Raw genomic sequence first — 23,599 nt, forward strand, 5'->3', positions numbered from 1 at the left:
CAGGAACTGTAAAAACACACACGGACACCCCGTTTAAAATGCAGCCAACCATCCACAGTGCTCATCAGAAAAACTTCACCTTTCCTTTTTTTGAACACAAACATTTTTGCACTTATAAAATATTCAGTCAGCTCACATATAAAAATACAAGTGGAATCCATTATTAATTTACAAGGCCCTGTTTAATTTACATGCTATTTTTCTCTGGTATATTAAATTTATCAAGGCTTGTGGAAATCCTCTCTGCTGAATATTCATAGGCTGACGTGTAAAATTATCTGTTATCCATCCAAATTCCAGCACAAACTCCAGAGAATTCCTCTGACAGGAACACGAGGAGCAACATCCAGGAATTCTGAGTTCCTGAGGAAAAGTGACACCACCAAACTCATTTTTATCACCCCAGATTTCATCAGGTTTTCTATAGTTTTGCCTTTAGGAAATTTAAACACCACCAACATTCTTGGAGGTCTTAGAGGGTTTTTCCAGCCCCAATGAGTGTGTGACTCTATTAACCCATGATCCCAAGGAATTGTGTGATCCCATAAATCCATGTTTTGGGTGGTCACTTGCCCAGCCCATCCCGTCCATGGCCACCTCTCAGTGCCACCAGAGCTGCCACCAGCCCTGCCCTCCCCATTGTGAAAAGCCACAATTCCCAAACAGGGGAAGTTCTGCCCTTGCTGCCCCATAACTTAATTAAACCAGACTCTAATTATGGATATTGGAAAGGCCTGAGCATGAGGGTGAGGGAGTCACACACTCATTGGGGCTGGAAAAGCCCTCTAAGACCTCCAAGAATGTTGGTGGTGTTTAAATTTACTAAAGGCAAAACTGTAGAAAACCTGATGAAATCTGGGGTGATAAAATTGTGTTTGGTGGTGTCACTTTTCCTCAGGAACTCAGAATTCCTGGATGCTGCCAGTCACACTTAAAAATTCCCCATAAGCCCAAATCTGGCTGTTTTTAAGCTTCTCTGAATTTCTGGGGGAACACATCTGGTGTTGGGAAGGGAGGTGTTATCCCACTGATCCCTGCTGGTGTAGGAATGCTATTTCTCACCTCTTCAGCAGCTCAGCTCCCTTCCCTCAGTCGTTTTGGGAATTATTCCTTGGTTTGGGGTGAATGTCCCGTTATGGCACAGCTAACGAGTGTCTGGCTCACGGCCACGAGGGTTTTCCCAAATATTAAATGTATTTTTGGTAGAAGATACATCCAGTCATGTGCAACCCAACTGAGAAAACACAGGTGAAACCCAAACATTGTCTTATTCCAAATCATAACCGAGGTAGCTGGAGTTATTTGGTGTAACTGAGATATTTGTTTTTATCAAGTACAACCAAGATAATAATTAAGATAAACCCTTTCCCACCAATTTCCCCCCAGTTTCTTTCACTGTCACCATTTTCAGGAAGCAGTTTGTGGATCACCTGCTGGCTAGAAATGGCACAGGGCTGGGAGAAAGGCCAGCAGGAAAAAGAGAAAATCCAAAATATCCTAAACAGCCCGAGCGACTCTTGAGTGCCAACGGGTTAAATATTCAACCAACTTCTCTGCAGAGAGCGAGGCACGTTCATCCTTGGCTGGAATATTAACATGCTGGGCAGAAATCCGGGAGGGGAAGAGGCTGGAGAGGGACACGGGGTGTTGGGCAGGGAAAGGTAAGAACTGACAGCTAAAACCCCGTTCCAGAGAGCGGGGCCGACCTCCCCAAAGACTTCCCGGATCCCGGTGACTGCCTACTGTATTAAGACTGCCTTTCTCATCACTTAATGCTTATTTTCATCACTTTGCTTAAAATATTGATAATCAATTAGGGCTACGTCTGTTTTGCCACAGAATCTGTGTCACAGTCTATCAGCCTGTCAGGGCCAATTCAATCCTCATTCAAAGTTAATTTTTTCTCCATAAATCCGCCTTTGGAGGAGTCATTAGGCGCAGAACATAGCCCGAGGTGCAATCACCTATTCTCTTTCATTAGAGGCAGGCAGGGAAGGTGAGGGAGATTATTAGAACTTTGGAATGATCACAAAGCAGCGTGCTGCCTGTCAGATCCCCCCAACATTTCATTCATCTCGCCAGCTCGCTGCCAACGCTTCTAAATGGACATTATTCATGAACATCTGTGACACGCTGAATATTCCGAGGCTGCCAGTGATGAAAAAGCCGTGCCCCCCCTTTGGCTGGCAAATTAATTCTATGGTCAGAACAATTAGGAATATAACAAACTTGTTCCGTGATGTTATTTTTAGGCCTTCCAAGATATCTCCCCTTAAAAAGGTGGGGTTTTGTTTTTTTAAGTATAAACGTGGCCGCTCCAAATGGTCAAAAACTGGATTTTATGGTGCTGGAGAATGATGAAAAGCCGTGCCCCCCTCTGACTGGCAAATTAATTCTATGGTCAGAACAATTAGGAATATAGCAAACTTGTTCTTTTTAGGCTTTCCAAGATATTCCACTTTAGAAAGTGTTATTTCAGAACTGGATATTTTTTTTTAGTGCACTCTGGAGTCAAACACTGTTTTTTAAGGTATTGTTGAACAACGTGCATTTCCTGTGCTATGGAAATAGATTGTTGCTTGGGGTTTTTTTTAGCAATTACCAAATTAGCAGCTTTGCAATCTGATTTGTTGATACCTTTCTAAAACACAACCAAATGAGAGCCCATGTTGGATTTGAGATCGCTGCCATGTGAAATTACAGCCCGCTTCCCTCCTGGTGGGAAAGCAGAGTGGGAAACAAGATTTCCACAATCAAATCTATTTATTCCTATTTCCTTGCAATGAACACGTGATGGCCATTGAGGTATTTTTTAGGTAGGAATGGCAGAAATGCTGGTGCAAGAGACAATCATCCACAAAATTAAATAAACCACCACATTTCCCATGCATATTCCCTTCCTACATGCAGGGGGTTAAGATGTAGCTACTTGGAGGAAAAGTCATTTCCATCTAATGAAATCACATCAAGTAGTTCCTTGAATCTCATTACAAAATTCAAAAGAATATTAATTTACATTTTTTCCCAATATCACCAGGAAAACAGTGAAAAATCACCAAACTTCTCACCCCATCATTCTCCTCCCCAAATATCCGCCTTTTCCAGAATTAAGGGCCAGATCCTCCTCAGTGAATTCAAGCTGGCACAATTCCACTGACTTGAGCCAAGCCAAGCCCATTTACTCCAGCTGAGGATCTGGCACTCCCTATTTATAACAATAATCCTAAAGAAGACTTAATCAGCAGATCTTGGCTAGGTACATTCATCCATTATTTAGTGCATCCCTAATTTCTTTCTTTCTCCCACAGTTTCCCCCCTCAAACACACGCTGGAGGAAAAAATCCAACCCAAATTGGGTTTAACACCAAGGATTAATTGGCTTCCAGGGCTCCTGACTAGTTGCAGGGGATGCTGTTAAATATTCCAAGGATTTGTTTCCATCCCAGAAAAGGCTGTAGGTTATTCACCTGGACATCTCCTAACCAGGCAGTGTTTCAGCTTGGATCTGCTGCCCCAGCCTGCAGCCCAGCTCAGGAAAAGAGAGGAATTGGATGTGGTTCTCATCACCTCGGGTATCCAGTCTTGGGGAGGAAATCAATTCTCAGAATAATTCAGTGATTCCAATGGAAGTGTTTAATAAGTGGCACCTTCCAGGTGAGTTAATTTAGGGGTGGGAATCATGGAATCAGGAACTCATTAAGGCTGGAAAAGCCCTCTAAGGTCATCAAGTCCAAGTGTTGATCCAGCACTGCCAGGGCCACCACTAACCCTGACCCCAGGTGCTCCATCCACACGTTTTCTGGACACTTCCAGGGATGGAGCTCCACCACTTCCAAAGCTTGTTCCACAGCCTGATCCCCTTTTCCAGGAAGAAATTTTTCCTCAAATCTAATCCAGACTTGCCCCAGTGCAACTTGAGGCCATTTCCTCCAGCTGCTGAGAAAGGAAGAGCTTCCTCTTCCTCAAGGAACAAAGAGCTAGGGAAAGTAAAAGGATGGCCTGGAGTTAAACCTTGCCCTGAACTACTGAGACAAAAGAAGCAGCAATATTTAGAAACAAAAAAATAAAGTCCATATACAAAACCTGATGGAGTAGAGAATGCTCTTACTGCTATATCCTTCAGGAATAACTGCCAGGAAACCAAGAAGTGATCCCTATGGAAAAACTCCAATTTGATTCAATTTATTTACATTGTTCTTAAGTCAGTATTTGTTCCAGAACTGTTTCTTTCCCCCTGGCACACTGTGGCTGGAGAAGGGCGAAAGGAGGGAGCCAGGATGGGGCTGGGAGCCACCTGGGCTAGTGGGAGGTGTCCTTGCCCAGGGCCCACTGTCTCCATGGAACAAATGCTTTCAAAACCATCACACAAATCCTGAAGGATAATTCAGGCTGCTGTTTTCCTCCTCGGTGACTTCAGTGCTCCCTTTCCTGCGAGGATCTCACCCAAAACACGACTTTGGTTCTGCACCCTGTTGGAAGCAGAGCTCGAGCAAGCCCTCCAGCTCCAGGGACCATGTCCCATCCCAGCTCCCACCTCCCAGGAAATCCTCAATCCTCATGGGATCTGCCAGCCATCACCCTCTCAGCTCCACCACCCACTGCATCCTCATGAGAAATCACCTTGATCTTGTACTACCCACGTGCCTTCATGTGAAAACACACCAGCTCCTCCATTTAATTCCACAAATAAATCATTTTAATTCAAAAAACGCTTCCTTGCTTAAAACATAACCACCAAGACAAATTATTTCAATGATTTCTGGGGAAAAAAATGGCACTGTGCCTCAAATACAATTGTCACTGCAGGCTGTAGATTGGCAATGACAGTCAGCTTTCCTTTCTGGGGTAAGGGCAGAATTCAGCCTGACAGCTTGTCAGCAAACTTGAAAAATTCACTCCCAAAACTTGGATTCCAAACGAGCCCTTCTTTCATCTGCCAATTTCCCAACGTCAGGAATCGCCACGTTAAGTGAAAATCAAGTAGATGACAACTGGTGTGGCTGTGGGGAGGAAGCAATAAAGCACAGAGCACGCACAGCTGATTACAGGGAACAACTCTGAGAGAAACCAAAGCGGCCCCAGCACCTTGGGAGGGCTCCGGGAATTTCCAGCTCCTGTTTTCCAACCGAATAAAAACATCAGGAGTGAAGGCATAAGGAAAAAAGCTGTGTAAGTGGCTCCTGTTTGAGCATACTTAATCAAGAATGGAGCACAATTAATACTTGAATAGTGGTGTAAGGAAGTGTTTTAGAGGATTTTTTGGTTTTCACCCTGTGTATGATCCTTTGACCACCACATTCATAAAAAACCTTTGTGAAGCAACAAAATACAAAAAAAAAATTAAAGTTTTGGGTTTTTTTAAAACCTGTAAGTCCATAAACACCAAAAGATGGTTAAAGAAAAAGAGTATTAGCACCAAGGAATGTTAACTCACAAAGATACCGAACGAGGCACTGGAAAATCAGGGAAAGGACGAGGTGGAAAACTTCGGGGTGGAGGAGCAGCAAACTCCCAGGATTTATCGTGCCAGAACTGCGGAATCATGAGACAGGCAGCCAAAAGAACCTGACATCTGGCACCAAAAGGGGGAGTGTGTGTCCAGGAAAGATTTGTGGGGAAGACTTACAGCCGATGCCAGCACGCACTCGATTGCAGCCCCGCAGCCTTGGGAGCGCCGCGCTCATCCCGACGGAAAAAGGAATGGGAAAACTCCACGTTCCCAGCTTGGATCCTTAACTCCTATAATCATTTACTGTACTCAGTCATTAAATACTCCCCCAGGATAAAAGAGGTAAATATATTGCTTAAATATTCAGTGGCTGGCTGTAAAATTTCATTGCAGATTAAGTGATGAAGATGAAGAAATGCTGCTGAAAACAAACAATTTATCTTCACTCGGCGCAGCAGAGAGCTCCTGGAACCCTGCCAGAGGCTCTGTGGGTTGGAATTCAATAACTGCATTAAAAGAAAACTACACCCCTACTACACACCAGGCTGAACATCCCTGAGTAAACAGTTTGATGCAGCGGCGCTTAAATAATTCAGGAAGGAATTTGGGGTATCAAACATTTTTTCTGAAGTACTGTGTTTCTTAATGTATTTCAAATAAATGCTTGTTTTTAAAAGTTCGAGTAGAGCCCATTAGAGCAAGTGGGAAAACAGACAAATCCAAGAGAGAAAACCACCAAAGCACTGATTTCCAGGAGAGGAGAGAGATTTGTCATCGGTGCGGAAGTCACCGCCAAGGGCACGGAGCTGATAATATACACGTGCATTTCCCCTGCTCATCTGCAACCTTGAGAGATTCCAACTGGCTCTCGTAAGTCTGGACAGCGTAATTTTCCCTCAGACACCCGTGCATCTGTGTATTTGTATAAAGCTGGAGCAAAGTCATAAATAAGCAGCCTCATTCAACACCAGAACTTCCATAAACTTTCTCCAATTAGGTTTCATTTCCAGATTTAACTTTGGGTGGGAGAGCTCTGCAAAGTACATCAGAAGGGCATTTCTCTCATTCTTAGAAAACAGCAATAATTTGAAATATTAAAAGCTCACTGGGTGTTTAATGGTTTTAACCATGAGGAAAGGGAGTGCAGATAACCGTGTGGGACTGGCAGAGAGCTCCAGCTGAGGCCCACCATCCTTCATTCATCAGGAGGAGCTTGGTTCTGAACTTGTGTGTGCACCCACGGGACCCCTGGTTGTCTCTGTATGGAATTTGTGCTCAATCATGAAGATGATTGTGTTGATCACGCTTTTAATTGCACTGCTCAGTCACCCAAGCATAGAACCACAGAATGGTTTGGGTTGGGAGGGACCTTAAATCCCAGCCAGTGCCACCCCCTGCCGTGGGCAGGGACACCTTCCCCTGTCCCAGGCTGCTCCAAGCCCCATCCATCCTGGTTTTGGACAATTCCAGGGATGGGGCATCCATCAGAAGGTGGCAGGGGGTGGAACTGGATGGTCTCTAAGGTCCCATCCAACTCAAACCATTTGGGGATCCTAAAAAGAAATTGTTTTTAAAAAATCATGCCTTTGTTCAGGTAACTTCCATCATTACATTTTTAGAAATAATATTCAGAGATTACTTTCACAATTTGTACAAATGTTGCAAGCAGGGTAATAACTACCTCCAAAAAACCCGTTTAACTGCTTTAATCCCTATTTTCTGCCGATATTGGATTTCCACTCCTTTGAAGAGCCCCTATCAATACCACCCAGGCCAGACTGGTTTGAGCCCTCCTGGTAGGAGCAGGCAGTGAAGCACTGCTGGCTGAGGGGCTGTGCTGGGCACAGGTCAGCTCCAGCTCCACGTCCCACCCGTGTCCTGGAGCCGCGTTCCCAGCGCTCTTCCCGCTCTCCGGGGCCCTCTCCCGCATCCCCCCGATCGATCCCCTCACATCTCCGGGATGATCAATGTCCAGGCAGCCCCACAACCAGCGGCTGCAGCCTTTAATTACAGCACTGCTGGCAGGAATCATTGACCAGCAGCGTTGGGGAGACTCCGCTGCCCCCCAAAGCAAAGTCGATGTGAGGCGGAGCCGCGGCTCCGGCTGGGAATTGTCCCAGGTCAGCGCCCGTGGCCAGCGCAGGGAACTCTGCTCTGCTCCCTCTCCCTGGCAGCTGCCGTGCTCCAAGCATGGGTTTGATTACTCTAATTAATATAACATTATCAACAGATCTTCATATTGATCCCTAACCCTCCTTTCTAATGGAAAATTCCGAGCTCGGAGGGACGGAGTCGAGGTGAGCGAGGTTAATGGTTTTAATCCTACCTCAGCCTTATGTTGGATTTCCTAAAGGTGCCATTGATTCCCTACAGCAAAAAACTGAAATTTTTATAGTATTTAATATTTAGTATTTTATATTTTGGTATATTCCTTTGTTACAGTAACGTTCTCTACTTTGTTATCAGCTGAATCAATTAAAAAAATACCCTCAACACACACATCCATTATTTTCACTGAGACTAACAAAATACTAAGTTGAAATGAATAATGATGCTGATTTTTGTTTTTAAACTTAATTTACTTAAAATAAACTAACAGAATCATTAAGGTTGGAAAAGACCTTCAAGGCCATCCAGTCCAACTTCCAAGAATTATTTATGTTGTTGCTAAAAGTTTCTTTACATAACAGGTGACTAAAATATTTAAATATGAATAATTGCAAACAGAATATGCTGTCAAACAACATTTCACATCCACAAGAAAGAAAAATGAGACGCTACTCCTGAATTATAATATAAATGCCAAGTATTTTAAATTTGGGAATTTTTTCCCCTCGGTTTACAGTGCAACAGAGACGTTCCTTGTTACCAGGCCCAATTCCACACGGATCAAACCATAAAGGACTTTCTAATCCCCCAGCTTTGTCCTTTAAAACTCATTTAGGCCTATCCCAGCCTGTGGCAGGAGTGGGCAGCACTAATGGGCCCCCACTCCCCTCATTCATCCCCTATTCCCTCAGGTGTTCTCCCTGCTCGTGCCCAAATGGCACCAACCTGTTGTGCAGCACATCCCTGAAAAGCCCAGCCTGGATCATTCCCACGGGATTGGAGCCCTGCAACCACTCCAAGCTGTTCCTCTGTCTGCCTGGAAAAGGGGAAGGCAAATAAAGCTGATTTTAAGGCAGAAAAAGTCAAAGTGGGGTCGTTTAAAGCGATGTCTCACGTGCCAAATACATCAGGTGCTGCCTGCCTAAAATTCAGGAAATTGGGAAATAATAACAACAAAAAATAATTACTAAATAAATGAATAAAATAATAATAATAATAGTAGTAATAATACTGTTATTAATAATAAGTATAGTAATAATAATAATAATAAATTGGGAAATAATAATAATAAAATTGGGAAATACCAAGTGTTGCGATCTTCTAAGGGAATGAAACACACAGCTATTGGTAACAAAACCTGACACTTTTAATAAAAACTGTGCTATGCTGAATGTTTTACACAACTCTGGTTCTAGCTCCTTAATATTTTATAAATATTTGGTGTTTCTGTGTGAACACCTTGGTTTTATATCCCCGTGCTCCCGGAGTGGGACTGCTCCGCTGTTCCTGCAGTGACAGCCAAAGCCCCAATCCCGAGGGATGGGATGGTTCTAAACCCTGCCCAGGACACCCACAGGATGCTCCAAGAAATAAAATTAATGGAATTTGTCACCCTGGGAAGCAGCAGCACCCAGGGAGGGAAGGGCACATCCAAAATCAGCCCCAGGGCTGCTCCTGAGGAAACACCCGAGCTCAGGATCCAGCCCACACAACTCCAAACCTTTAACATTTTCTTCCTCCACCCTCCCAAGTTTAATAAACAACAAACCCATCGTTTTTTAACACTTTAACCAGCGAGAGCAGTGATTCATAACTCTGTCATAATTAAAATTTTATGGCAAATCCACACAGCCATCAGTCATCCAGGCGGGAACGTCCAAAAAAAGTGGGATTTCAATTTATAAGCCCGTGCAGGATTGTATGAGCTACACTGTATAAAAGCACATTTCTAGGGAGTTATTGAACTGGGGAAAGCAAAAGTTGGTTGAGTTTATTTTTTTAAAATCAAATACAGAGGAGGTTATGAATTTGTTGGCGCAGTGGCCCCGTACAGTGACTGATGGTTAAAAAGAGAAGGAAATATTATCCTGTGTCTTCTTCCAGAGCTGCACTAATGAAGTTTGGTGGTGTCCCTGGTGCTCCCCTATTGCCACAAACACAGATCTCCTGAAATTATTAAAAAATTCCAAAAAAAAGAGAGAAAAAAATCCCACATCAGTGCTGGGGGATAAGAGGAGTAAAGCAGTGAAGTTGGTAAATCGTGAGATATGCACGTACAGAAATATTTTAACATAAAATAAAATGATATGGATTCATGCAATTTCAATTAATTTTATCTCAGCAACAACATGGAATTCTCCAAATGAATGAAAATAAAGGAATTGGTGGTCTGGTATAGACACACATTCAGGGACTCCCAAAATTTGTAGACCCATCCTGGATCCAGACTGAAATGAAGTATTCTTTAAAACATGGATCAGGATGATTTTACTTCTTTAATATGCAGCTGGTTTTAAGATAGAGAATAAAGAAAGGTTTGCAGATCAGTCTCACAAGCTGCTTTTTTGCTTACAAATACAAGAAACCCAAAAACTTTCAGTAACTGGTTCTCATACCTGTCCTTAAGAGGACTTTCCCCTAAATCCCAATAATAGGGATTTAGGAATAATCCTAAATATTCCAAATCACCTGGGAAATGCTGGCACACCCCAGCTATTAAAGCACTTGTGTTCTACATTACTTTGAGAGGAAATGGATGCTCCATGGATTTACAAGAAATATGTTTTTAGGACATAACTGACATCCCATTCCACCCTAAGGCCAGATGACAGGAATTCTCTGTAAGGATATTTAGGGATTCCCAACACTCTTTGCTGCTATAACACTATCAACATTTGAGATTTTTATCCACTTTTAAGTCTAGAAAAATATCATGGGACATGCAGGGGAAAGTTGGATTAAGTTTTCCAGTGAAAATGGACTTGAACATCTTGGAGTTTTTTAGATATTTTCCAACCTTCATGATTCCATGATATAATTTCTACTTGGAAAAAGAATCAAGTTTGTATTTTCACACCAAAAAAATCATAACAACAACAACAACCACCCAAAAAGGAAAGAAAAAAAAGCTAAACATGAGACTTGAAGCTTCCACAAGCTGTTATTACAGGTCTCCCCAGTCCATTAAAGGAAGTAATTGAATCAGTTTGCGTTTTCTCAGTAAAATCTCATTCAGAGAAATTTTATTGCCAGCCATCTAAATAGTAAATACTTATTATCCTCTCCAAATGAGGTTTTGCTTGCCAAGGGCAAAGCCATGGCTGTGATTGTGGTGCTCTGTCAGAGGCAGCAGAAGTTAAAAAGGTTATAAAGACACCATTAATGTCACGGGAGGGCTCGGGAGTGCTCCGTAATTGGCGCCTTTATTCCGAGGCTCAGGCCCTGCTAATAGGATGCTTTAGGGTTTCTTTGGTGGCAGCCCCACATAATCACCTGCACCAGCTGAATGTGGACATTTATCTGCTGGGGAGCACAGCCTGGTTTATCAGGAGGCAAAGCCTTGGAATAAAATGTCAATAATCAACAAGGCCCAGAGGCACAGCCAAGCAGGGCCAACGGGGGACAGCCAGGCTGAGAAAAGGCACAAAAATCTTGGGAACAAGCTTGGAAAAAAGCTTTTAAATGTCAGTCTGTACTGAAGGGAAACCTGGGAATGGCACAGGCCAAAAGGTAATACTGAGATTGAGTAAAATGAATGTATTTCTCACTAGACTGGCCCAGCCCTGGAGGAGGCCAAGGAGCGGCCTGCTCCATGGAAGGGGACCTGGTCATGGCAGGGGTGGCACTGGATGGGATTTAAGGTCTCTTCCCACCCAAACCAGTCTGGAATTCCATGTGCTCTTCCATAACTTATTTCCTTTCTCCCCTCAGCTTTACCCACCCTTCAGACCTGAAAATCCAGCCACAACTCCAGCGCTGCTGCAGGTTCGGAACGCGCAGGAGGCAAAGCCAGAGCTGCAGAGAATCCCAGGATGGTTGGGGTTGGAAAGGACCTTAAAGCCCATCCATTCCCATCCCCTTCCAGGGACAGGGACACCTCCCACTGTCCCAGGCTGCTCCAAGCCCTGCCCAATGCAATCACAATTTCCTCTTGCTCAAAAAGGCTCCTTGCTATAAAACCATTCACATTTCCCAGCGAAAACTCTCCAAGGGCTTAAGATCAGCAGCACAAAATGCTCAAAACCTTTAAGAAACTTCTGTGATTAAATAGTTTTAGTGGGTATTTTAAGAACATAAGGGGATACACGATGGCTTAAACAAAGCAGCTCAGAAATCTTCAATAATAAATCACAGTGCAGCCACAGAGAAGAGAAACAGAACTGGAATTAAAGGGAGGATCTGCTATAAAGGCACCTAATTTGATTTTTCACATAAGCTGTGTTTTGAAACACTTCTTTTTTCCTTGCTGGGGTGATCAATATGAGAGATTGGCAAAGGACACGAGTTTCCATTACTGCTGTCTTTACTAACAATGCTGTTCTGCCTTTCCAGTGGATTCTTTAATGGGCTTGTGGCAACAGGGCTCAAAGCATTTAATGCAGATTTAATTCAGAGTGAACTCGCCTCGCTTCACATTTGGAGGAGTGGTAAAACTTACTATTACAGAAGTTTGACGTCTGCTTTTCAAGAGTGTAATTTCAGCAGAAAACATTCTATAAAGTCCTTTCCAAGTCACCAAACACTCCCAAAAAAATACTTTAGAAAATAGCAGATATTAAATATTCGTAGAGTAAAAGTATGTAAACAACAAAAAAAAATTGAAGAAAATTTTCTTATCAGTCTATTAGGTATGAGGAGAAATGTTTCACTTTTAAAAATAAGCTGGGGATCTTGTTCCTACCAACCTCTATGACCCCCTCACATTTGCAAGGCCCGAGAACTCCCCTTAAACCACCCAAAAATCCCCGTTAATGACAGGCAGCAGCCTTATAAAAAGCCCACCACGACTGCAAAGGTCCTTGCCAAGCACCCTCTGCTCCACACTAAGATTTATTCGGCCGACACCTCATAATCATCTCTAAATCTAATGGGACACGAATGCATTTCATCACAGATGAAAATCTTCAGCAAGAGCTCAAATGAAAATCAAGGAATTATTACAATCCCGTGGTTTGGCTTGCAGCAGGCATTAATCAGAAATCATAATAAATCCACACAGCACATTCAGCCAGCACATTAGTCAGGCGCTTTTGCATGATAACGACGTTGACTAATGGGCTCCGAGTTGGAAGGGTCAATCATAAACTCATCAAATGCTTCATTTAATTTCTTAATTTGGACAAACACGATTTGTTTATGGGAAAGATATCAGGTGTTCTTGAATGAATAATGGCTGTGAAACCAAAGTCCATTAATCAGCGCTTGATTACAAATGACTCTGAGATTGTTTGTTCTAATTTCATTCATTTGGGGCAACAAAGAGAACACGAGCGAGTGAAAGCACTTGGCCAAACTGGCACACTTAGTTCTCCATGTTTAATAAAGTTGTGATAAATGGGCTTTCAATAACTAAAACACGGGGGGTTATTACCCATATTAAATAGTGCCCCTGAAAAAATGAATATATAGGAGTTCCAAGGAGATGGTGCAGGCACAGAACGAGGTGCTGGGTGACTGCTGAACTCCTGTGCTGCCATTCCAGGTTTTCCTGAAAGGAGGAACGGGAAAAGCACAAAACCAGCAGGGCTTTGTTTCTACTTCCTGGAAATATTTTAAGAAAATGATGAAATCATTTGGGTTGGAAGGGACTCTAAAGCTCAGCCAGTGCCACCTCCTGCCATGGCAGGGACACCTCCCACTGTCCCAGGCTGCTCCAAGCCCTGGTATCCCCTTGGACACTTCCAGGGATCCAGGGGCAGCCACAGCTCCTCTGGGCAGCTTGGGTCTCCCCACCCTCACTGGGAATTGTAATTAATTTAATTTAATCTAATCTAATCACAGGTTCCTTTCAGCAAGATGATTCCAGCACACTTCCCATGTGGAAATTCGAGAAGTCCCAAACACCAGAACACCAACAGGAGCCCAGCAGCCAGAGCAGATGGGGCAATTTAAAATCTTTTTTCTGGGCATTCAGGCTATAAAATCCACCACTGGAATTGATATCCATGGATAAAAACACTCTCCACTTTCACTTGTAAAAAATCTAAACCTCCGAAGATGCACATGGGAAACTGCCAGAAAAAAGCTCCTGGACACCCATTCCTGGGAATTCCTGGGAATTCCTGGGAATTCTTGGATGACCAGGGCCCACAGAGGGCAGCTGGACAGAGAGGAGGCTGTGACAGATCATGTAAAACATGAGAATTAAATATACCCCCATCAATATTAAGAAATAACATTTCCCTAAAGACTTGCTGAAAACAAACGAGCCCCACGACCACATATGGTTTGCACAGCCAAACCAGTGGATAATTAAATTACAGCAAAGTTGCTAAATATGAATTGATATAAAACTTCAGCTAACTGAAAAATTGTCTTTGACTGCAGATCAATAGCAGGCCTGCAAGATTCATCTGCACATAATTAGCACAGAGATTTGCATCAAAATCCTGGATCCCATATGCTGCAATATTACTGAAACCCATTAGGCACCATGTAAGCCTGAGATACTTTTGGTGCCACAGAAAAAAAGACCTTGGATAAAAATCTATCAGAAAAAAAAGAAATTTTAAAAGCTTTAGAAATTATTTCTGAAGGTGATAAATGTTCATTAATTAATAAAGTTCCTCTAAATTCTACTTACAGGCTCTGGTTTATATTATGGCATCCCTGCAACTCCTCATTGGCTTCTTACTCTAAAAACAAATTGATATTCTACAAAAATGGTTCAAAGCAATTTTTTTTTAGTCTCTTGTAAGAACCTAAAAGAGGTCCCTGAAGTGAACAGCTTTTAGACACCAACAGAATGATATTGTACATTGCAAAAGTGAATTATTTAATTTCAAACACATCTATTCTCTACCTACATTCAATTAAAATGTTGTTACTTTTTAGCAATCCTGCAAATTAATTTAATTTATTTAATTAATTACTATTATCCAAATGTTTACTTTGCCACAAGCCAGCAGCACTTCAGAAATTGCATATTTTGTAAAGATAACACCATTAATATGTTAAAAAAAATCAATTAATTGGAGTAATGACCCTTTTTTCTACAGTTTTCACTTTTTGAGCAGAAATTCTTATTTTTTTTTGGAACTCTATGAGAGGATGAAGCTTTGCCAAGAGCTCAGGGGCAAGGAATGGCTGAAGAAATGTGTCTCTGTCCAGCTTGGCTATGAAGCTCATTGGTGTGGAGCACCCAGGTGAGCTCAAATACTTCCTGAATTTTCTGAAATTCAGTCTTAAAACATCTGAAATTGCCATCAAATACATAATATAAAAAGTAGCTACTTCTCCTAATGCAAACCTTCTTGAATTTCAAATGAATTGTTTAATTCCTCTATCGCTCAGAGCTTTTCCAAGTGCTCTTTCTCCTGCTGATGTCACTGAGATGGGTTTTGACACCAAAATCTGCTGAGCAGGAATCAGCAGTTGACCTAAAAAGTGGGTTCATTAGTTCCATAATTAGATGGATTTCTTAAATGAGCTGGTGTTCAGGAACAGGATAAACCTCCCTATGGAGCCAGGAGAGGAGAAGCTCCAGGGAGAGCTCAGAGCTCCTCCAGGGCCTGAAGGGGCTCCAGGAGAGCTGGAGAGGGACTGGGGACAAGGGATGGAGGGACAGGACACAGGGAATGGCTCCCAGGGCTGGATGGGATCCTGGGCAGGAATTGTTCCCTGGGAGGGTGGGAAGGGGCTGGGATGGAATTCCCAGAGCAGCTGTGGATCCCTGGATCCCTGGAATGCCCAAGGCCAGGCTGGACATTGGGGCTGGAGCACCTGGGACAGTGGGAGGTGTCCCTGCCATGGCTGGGAATGGGATGGGATTTAGGGTTCCTTACACCCCAAACCAGTCTGGGATTCTGGATTCTCAGGTGCCCTAGAGCAGGACATAAAGAGAAGGTGTTTGAGCAATCACTGTGGAGGCTCCAGTGTAATTCCAGTTTATTTTCCTTTGACACAGGGAGCAGAACAAACTTCCCAGACTGGTGAGGACTCACTGGGGATGAAAATTCCTCTCCTTGATGGGGGTTCAGGAAATGCTGCACAAAACACCCTCAAAACCCTTTGTAGCACCTCCCTCCACATTTGTCAGAAAGAGAAAACATGATTCAAGGATGACACCTTTGCTCTCCAAATAGAGATTTTTATATAAACACGAGTAAAATTCAATTATCTAAAGTGTCAATAGCCATGATTCAAAACAAATATTTGAAATTGATAAAAATTTTAGAATTTTTAATTGATAAATAATTGATAAAATTTAGAATTTTATATTAAATCAAACCTACACAGCAACTTAACTCATCCTTTTTTCAATATTGAGAACTTTAAAGCCTGCTAAAAGTTCAAATCCTTGCAATTTCTGGGGCAAGAATTATTTTTAAAGCCTGCTTTAAATTTTCACAGAACAAGTAAAATATTTCAAGTATTATTTCATCCTTTGTGCATATATAACAGCACATGTTATCCACCCTTCTAAAATTCATTGCATAATTAGAAATTCAAATTAAAGCCAGCGAGTTCTCAGTGGAAAGAGCACAAATAAGAAAACTGAAAGAAAACCATCATCAAAACGAGAAATCCATAAACATTTGATAAATTTGGCAGTTGAAAAGAAGCCCCAATAAAAGGAAATTTTTCATACTTGTTGCCACCTGCCCGCCCGACTGCTTTGCATAGCTAGAAAAGAGCAAAATAGAGGCCAACCTATTTAACTAAACAGTTTTTATTAAAGAAAAAGAAAAGCAAGAAACTATAAAGTAGCAAGTGATCCTATTAGTTCCACCAGACTAAAATCATACAGTCTACGTATGTGGTCCTTTCAGCCACATCTGTTATGAGCCATTTTGATACCCAAAAGCAGAGAATATTTGCCTATATTTACCAGGCACTGAGTGCAAATCAGGCTTTTTCTCCTCAATAACTTCTGGTAGAATGGGTAGATTTAAAAAAAAAAAAGCAATCAGAATGATAAAACATTTGTATTTACCACAGTTAAGGCCGAAGTACTCATTGCATTCCGTGGTTTTCTCTTTGAGGAATATGTAAAATGCAATAAAGATGCAGGGTGCAAAATTAAAGGCAGCGATCTGATAGCATAATTCAAAGATAATGAGTCAAATATCCAATATCCAGAATTGGATCTGATAAATGGTGAATGTTTGGGATTTGTATTCCCCCATTTTCATCACCTCACATTCAGTGCCTCGGTCCCGAAGTTTCCTTTAAATAAACTCCGGCGAATTCTTTGCACGGAACGCCCTATTCTTGACTGCTCTTTCAGCCAGAGATTGAAATGCAGATCCCAAAAATAGATCAGTCACTTATTTCAACTCTAGACCTTTGAAAATCCAGATCAATTGCCTTTTGTCATCGTCTTTATATGGAGAGTAAGAAATTTCTGCTTAGCACCATGGAAAAGCTCTCGGAGCCCTTTGGAAGAGGCAGCAGCATCGATAGTTTGAAACATCCCTGTGCTATTTCATAGGAATTTATTGACATTTTGGGAATATTCATCCATATTTTAACCTTTCTGAGAAAGCACAGGTGCCAGATAATTTACAGCACGCATTAAGCAGCTTTTGGGCTCTGAGGTTTGCCCTAAGCTCGGGATTTAAGGTTTGGAACGGCGCAAACTTCTCCCTAAAATCAACGCCGGGAGCCACGTTCAACACAAACCCCCAGCTCAGGGTCTTCTCTGTCCCTGGGTAATGAAGTCTGGGAAAGGAATCACAGACACCCAAGTGGTTTGGCAACTGTAAGTGACAGAAGCTGAGCTAAATCCTCTGTTTACACTGGGGATTATCCGGGTGGATTGTGCGGCGCTCCCGGAGCCGGCGCTGGTCAGGGGACGCTGCTCCCCGTCCGCCCGTGGGGCAGCGGCACAAAGCCCCGGCCTGGTAGGAAGTGACCCAGAAGGAGATGCCGAGCAAGGATTTACACAAAGCCAGTCTGCCTCAGAAAAACTCCATATGACCATTAACTGGCCGGCAGGGCCTGCCAGGAGGCCTAATTACAGCCCTACAGAGCCCGCTAACAAAAGCTGGAGAGCTTTAGCCCAGGGATGATCTGCTTTATACTGACTTGAGAGAGTCCATATAGAGCGACGAAAAGAAAGAGGTTTAGCTTGGAAATTCTCCCAAGAGACAAAGCATTGTCGCTCAGTCTGGAAGGCCCACATGGAACATACTTCAGATGGGCTTAAACATCCCACCCTCTCCAAATTAACATTCAACTATTGCCTGCTTAACATCTGCTCGGGCACGGCGACTTGTGGGAGGTTGTCAGAGGAGCCTAAAAAGGCTCCCTGGCACCTCAATATTAAGAAATCTTATTCAATAAATAATTCAAATATGAATTTATAGCTGGGACCAACAACTTCTGAGGAATGAAGTGTTTTATAAATCAAAACTCGGTTGCCTCGAGAATTAAAGTGTTCCCAATATTGCCCTGCTTAATGAGAACAAAATACTGACATTAAAAAGAAAAAATATTTAATGAAGTCAGTATGAATGCAGGACTTGGAAAAAAAAAACCTTCTCAGCACTGTATTACCTACATATAAAAATGGCCATCTTACCCACCTCCCACACCGACACAGGTGAGTATTTTTTATTTTACCTGCTCTCATAATGAGACACCAGAGTCACAATTCCCATCTCCAAATACACCAGGAAAAAAAGAATCCTCAGTAATAAGAGCCTATTTTACTACTTGCTGATTTCTGCCTTTCAGAGAAAGCAGTTTCTATTTCCTAAAATAATATCTAGGTTAAATCCTAAAAGCAGATTTTCTCAAGATCCTAAATATCTCCACAAGGAAATTCAGACACAGTAATAAAGACAAGGAATTCTAGAGAAGCTGTGGCTGCCCCTGGATCCCTGGAAGTGCCCAAGGCCTGGAAGGGTTTGGGACAGTGGGAGGTGTCCCTGCCATGGCAGGGGGGCACTGGGTGGGCTTTGAGGTCCCTTCCAGCCCAAACCATTCCAGGATTCTGTGATGTCAGCAGGGATGGAGCAGGAAGGGACTGTCCCCAATGTCCTACAGTGGTTTGGAGCCCTTGGTTTGTTTGTCCAAACCACAGAGGAGCAGCGTGTCTTTCCCAGCAGATCCATGGATAATCCACTGGGAATACAGCACATCTTCTCATTCCCCTCAGTGGGACTGGAGCAATCCCTATAAAGAGCACAGATATTCCAGGAGTTCATTCCCAAGTTTGGGATGGAGCCTGTACAGAGCCCTGAGCACACCAAGGACAGCTCCACTCACCATTACTGAGTACAGAGTTAATTTCAATTATTCAAATAGAACATCACCACAACAGCAATGAACCTGCTGATCCTCAACTCCTCAAAAAGCTGCTGGGTCATTTATTTATATATAAATTTATGCTCAGCATAAATTTAAGTTTGAAGACTAAAAGGTGCTGATTTTACAAGGAGTAAACACAAAAATATATTGAAACAACATTTATCAACATTCCCAACCTCTTCTCACAGCAATTAAATAAAAATTAAAAGCAATTGACTGATTACAGGACTTGGGGAAGAAGATGGGGGATGATCTCATAAATGCCTGGGATGACCAAGACTTAAATAAAGCCAGGAAAGAACTTAATTCTGTATTTAGGATTGTAAGAGACACAAAAATATTAAATCTCTTTTGTTCCTTATGAACAACTTGCAGCTTCAATCTAAAATCCAGCCCTGAATGGTGGATATTTAAATTTAATAATGTCACAGACCTTTGATAAGCTTTGGAAAATTTTGGAGCCCAGGTCACGATGATCTACAACCCCCAGTTATCTTTTGTACATCTCCCAGGTGTGAAATTAAAAAATGAGATGTGATCGATGGCAGCAGAATACACAAATTGTGCTTTTGAGGTCAGGGCTGTCACATCCATTTCATAATTACATGCTTCAAAGATTTATTAAAAGTTCTGGAGAACAAGGAATGTATTGGAAGAGAGACAATGCAAAAGGCTGGATGGATTTTGGGGGAAAAAAAAAAAAATACATCAGCAATGTGAGGAGCTTCCTCACAACAGAGAGCTTCCAGAGGGGGGGGAAAATAAAATATATATAACACACATGTACTGATTTAGAACAATGCTAAAAAATAAAGAAAATTGAAAAAAAAAAATAAACAAAACCAAATATTTGAGAGCACAGAATGAAGTTTCAGTAGCAGCAGGAGCCAGAGGATAAACATGAGGTTTTAGTGTAAAAAATGGCTCATTTTTATTTCCTTAAAGGGCTTTACTAAGTGCCAAAGATGATGCAAACCAATTTAATCTTCACCTGAAATTTAAGTGAACTGCGGAGAACGGGATCGGCATCCACCAAACACAAAGGGATAAAATCCCACCTGACAGCACAAAAATGAAGCCAATTTTTGAGGATTCTCATTTACTCACCAGCTGCCTCCAGCACCAGCTGCAGCCTGGCTTTGGCCTGTTCAGCAGGAGTCTGCAAGAGAGGATGGATCAGCTCCCAGCTGCTTGGACATTGCCCACTCCAGCTCCACCATTCCCACCCTCCGAGAGCTCCCCACTCCGTACCCGCCAGCCAGAGGGATTCCCACACTGGAATCGTGTCCAGGGAGGAATTGTCAAAGCAATCATCAGGACTGACCCCAAACACTGTCCCCACGAGGTGACCGAGCCACACCCAGCTCCTCCCCGACCCCGAACCCCGCCCGGCTCCTGGTGACCCCGTTCCACACGGAACGCGCCAAAACCGGGTTTAACGCGATTAATACGGTGATTCTTCCCACTTTCCCCTCTCCTGAAGGTATTGCTGCACATCTGCTGGCTTGAGGAGCACGGTGCTGGCTCTGGCCCCGCTATGCTAACGAGGCCCAGTGATGCTGCACTGTGTCCAATGTGTTTCTAAACGTGGAGCCACTCCAACGCCGCCGCAGCTGAATTGAGACACAAACCCCATTTGTCACGGAGTTCAGAAGTTCATTATTTCTGGAAGTGTCTGAGAAGTTTGGGAGGTACAAACAAAACCTGACGGGAATTTTTGGTGGTTTTGAGGCTTAGGAAACCCTTCTCAAGATCCTAAACACCTGCAATGGGGAATTTTAAACAGGAAAATAAAGACAAGAGAAGCTGGGGCTGGTCCTGGATCCCTGGAAGTGTCCAAGGCCAGGCTGGACACTGGGGCTTGGAGCAGCCTGGGATATTGGGAGGTGTCCCTGCCCACAGCTGGGGATGGGATGGGATTTAAGATCTCTTCCAACCCAAACCATTCCAGGATTCCGTGGTTTTAATTGGGCAGAGCTCTTTACTGTCAATGTCCCAACTGGTTGGGATGCTCCGCACTGAGGAGAGGCTGACAATGACACAACAATTCCATTTCTAAACACTGCTCCTTCCAATAGGAGAGATGCTGCATTAAAATGAGATTTAAATGAAGATCCAGATTTTGCTTGTACAGAGATCTGTTATTTTTAGTTCAGATTTTTGCTGTTTCCATAAACCCAGAATTACTGGGCAGAATTTATTATTATAGCTGCAGTATGGATCCTACCATCAGACCTGACCACTAAGCCCAGTGGCAGCAAGAAATATATTGAAATTTATCATAAATTATCTTCCCATTTCTTCTTCTTGCCATGAACTAATCACTGCAATCTGTTCTGGCATCTTAAGTATGTCACAGGAGGAAAGGAAGGAGAGGAAGGGAAAGATCTGCTTTTTATCCAGAGCCAACTTGCCCAGTTCAGTTTCACAGAAGCTTTACTTGGGTTTGGTTTTCTCCATTCCATGACAACAGTAAATTTAAAAAAAAACTCCACCAGGATTAGTTGGATTTGGCAAAATTTTGCAGGACAAGCAGAGAAGGAAAAGTGTTTGGTGTCAAACACCACCTGTGCTCACGTCTGCACATGAGCAGCCCAAGCCTTTGTGCAGCTCATGCATCAGGTGGGCTCTGGCATCTCAAAATACCATTTCCTGTTCCTGCAGCAATTATCCAGAACAGATAATTAACCAAAACCCCCTGGATCTTTTCTTGCTGGCCACACCACCACCACTGCTCAGCACCCCTAGGGTGAAGAAGGATGTTCCACTGGCAGTTTAAGGATATTTGTGTCAGCACCACCACACCCACAAGAATTCCATGAAAGATCCAATGCCAAGCAGGATCCAGAGGAGAAGAAGGGAAGCAACAGCAGCTGTACAAACGTCACTCCAGCACTAAACACAACTCCACAGCCAATCCTGCTGCTCTGAGGAGCTCCAAACACCTTTTCCCACTCCTCCCCATGGAGTTGTGTCTTGATGTAAGGGAGGGAAGACCCAAATTCCTCTTTGAGTCAGCAATATCCCACTGGGGCAGCCCAGGCTGTTGCTCTGGAGGCAGCTTCCCCTTTGCCCTCGCCCCAGGTGTTCCACAGGCGTCTTCTCCTGCCAGAGAACTCGGCACAGCCACCTCGGCATCAATCAATAAGCCCTAACCAAGGAGTGAAAGAATGATTGTGAAATAAAGGTGACTGGCTTGGCCCCAGAAAACATCTCTCCAACTGGTGGATGAGGCCAGCACTTGGAGAAAAAAAAAAAAAGAGAGAGGATTTCAGCTGAAAACCACAATTAGAGCCTGAAACAAGCTGGGAGCGATGTGTGAGAACAAGCAGCTACCCGAGGTCAGTATTGATTTAGGGGACCATTAAGTGGAAAAATTCAGCAAGACCCTCAGGAAACTTCAAAATGGTAAAATGACTGGTGGAGGAAACATTACCAAGAGTGATGTCGAGCAAAATAAACCCTTGTACTTTCCTGATGGTCTTAAGTGTAACACAGAAGGAAAAGAATTCAAAGAGAGAAGGAGGAAAAATAGAAGTATTTCTAGTGCCAGCTGCTGAAGGAGCCCACTAACTGTAAAAGCAGGAGAGGAATTCCCTAAAATTCCTTAACAAGCACACTGTGAAATGACCTGAGGTCATCCCCAGCAATGAATTTTGCATGTGTCCAAAAGTGTCTGGTGAGACACTGGAATCTCAGTTCAGAAAAGGATGGTATTCCCTAGGACACCAGAAATACCCCTGTGATTAATAACAGCTTTTATAATATTTAAGTAAAACTTGGATTAGAGCATTCAATTTTTAATGGCAGCTGATTTATGAAGATGCAGCACATCCTTAACTTGTATTTCTTTGAGGTTCATCCACTGCATTCCAACACTACTCCTTTCATAAACAGTTATTTTAATAAAAATATACTTAACCAGTCTCACAACTTGAAATTTGGTGGATTTTGTGTAAAAATCCTCACACAACTTGCTCGTCACTCACAGCTGCAGGAAACCAGTGCTGAGTGTGATGGGCAGCTCCAGAAATTCCAGGAGAGCCATGGTTGGCTTCCCAAATATTCCATTCCAGGGGAGAGTCAGCTTCTCAATTAATTAATAGATTAGAACACTTTAATTCAGCTTTAGAATGTATTTTTAAAATTATTCCTGCTGTTTGGGATGAATGGCAAATGTTCTTGACAGAGGAAACAATACTGAAGTGAAAACTTGAGAACACAGAGGGAAAAAATTTGAGGAAGGTGAAGTTCATAAAGAGAGTCCAAGTTTCTGCTGGAGCCAGGCACTGGGAATATTGTGGAGCAGAGCATGTGGCTCTTGGCAGCACTGGAAAACTTTTATCCCAGGATTCCAGCAGCTCATGACACTGCAGCATTTCTGAGTGGCAATGTTGCCTTCTTGAATTTTTATCTTTATGGAATTTGATGTGGAAAATGTCTGATATGAGCAAAAAATGGACAGGTTCCACTGCTCCTGCTCATCCCTGACAATGCTGGGGTAAAATTTATCTACAGGACTTTTTTTGCTTTAAAACATCAGGATAAAAGCCCAGCAAACTCCTG

The 23,599-nt window shown here is 42.8% G+C and overlaps 1 protein-coding gene across 1 annotated transcript in view; it reads right to left on the reverse strand.

The window, feature by feature from the left end:
• The window catches only part of RSRC1 (arginine and serine rich coiled-coil 1), a 98,390-nt gene that overhangs the window by 18,296 nt on the left and 56,495 nt on the right, over positions 1–23,599 (reverse strand). The window contains exon 7 of the mRNA XM_033516641.1: positions 20,141–20,192. Coding sequence (XP_033372532.1) covers positions 20,141–20,192 — 52 coding nt within the window. The remainder of the gene's footprint in view (positions 1–20,140; positions 20,193–23,599) is intronic.

Source organism: Parus major, chromosome 9 (genome assembly GCF_001522545.3).
Source record: "Parus major isolate Abel chromosome 9, Parus_major1.1, whole genome shotgun sequence".
In the NCBI taxonomy this organism is placed as follows: Eukaryota; Metazoa; Chordata; class Aves; order Passeriformes; family Paridae; genus Parus; species Parus major.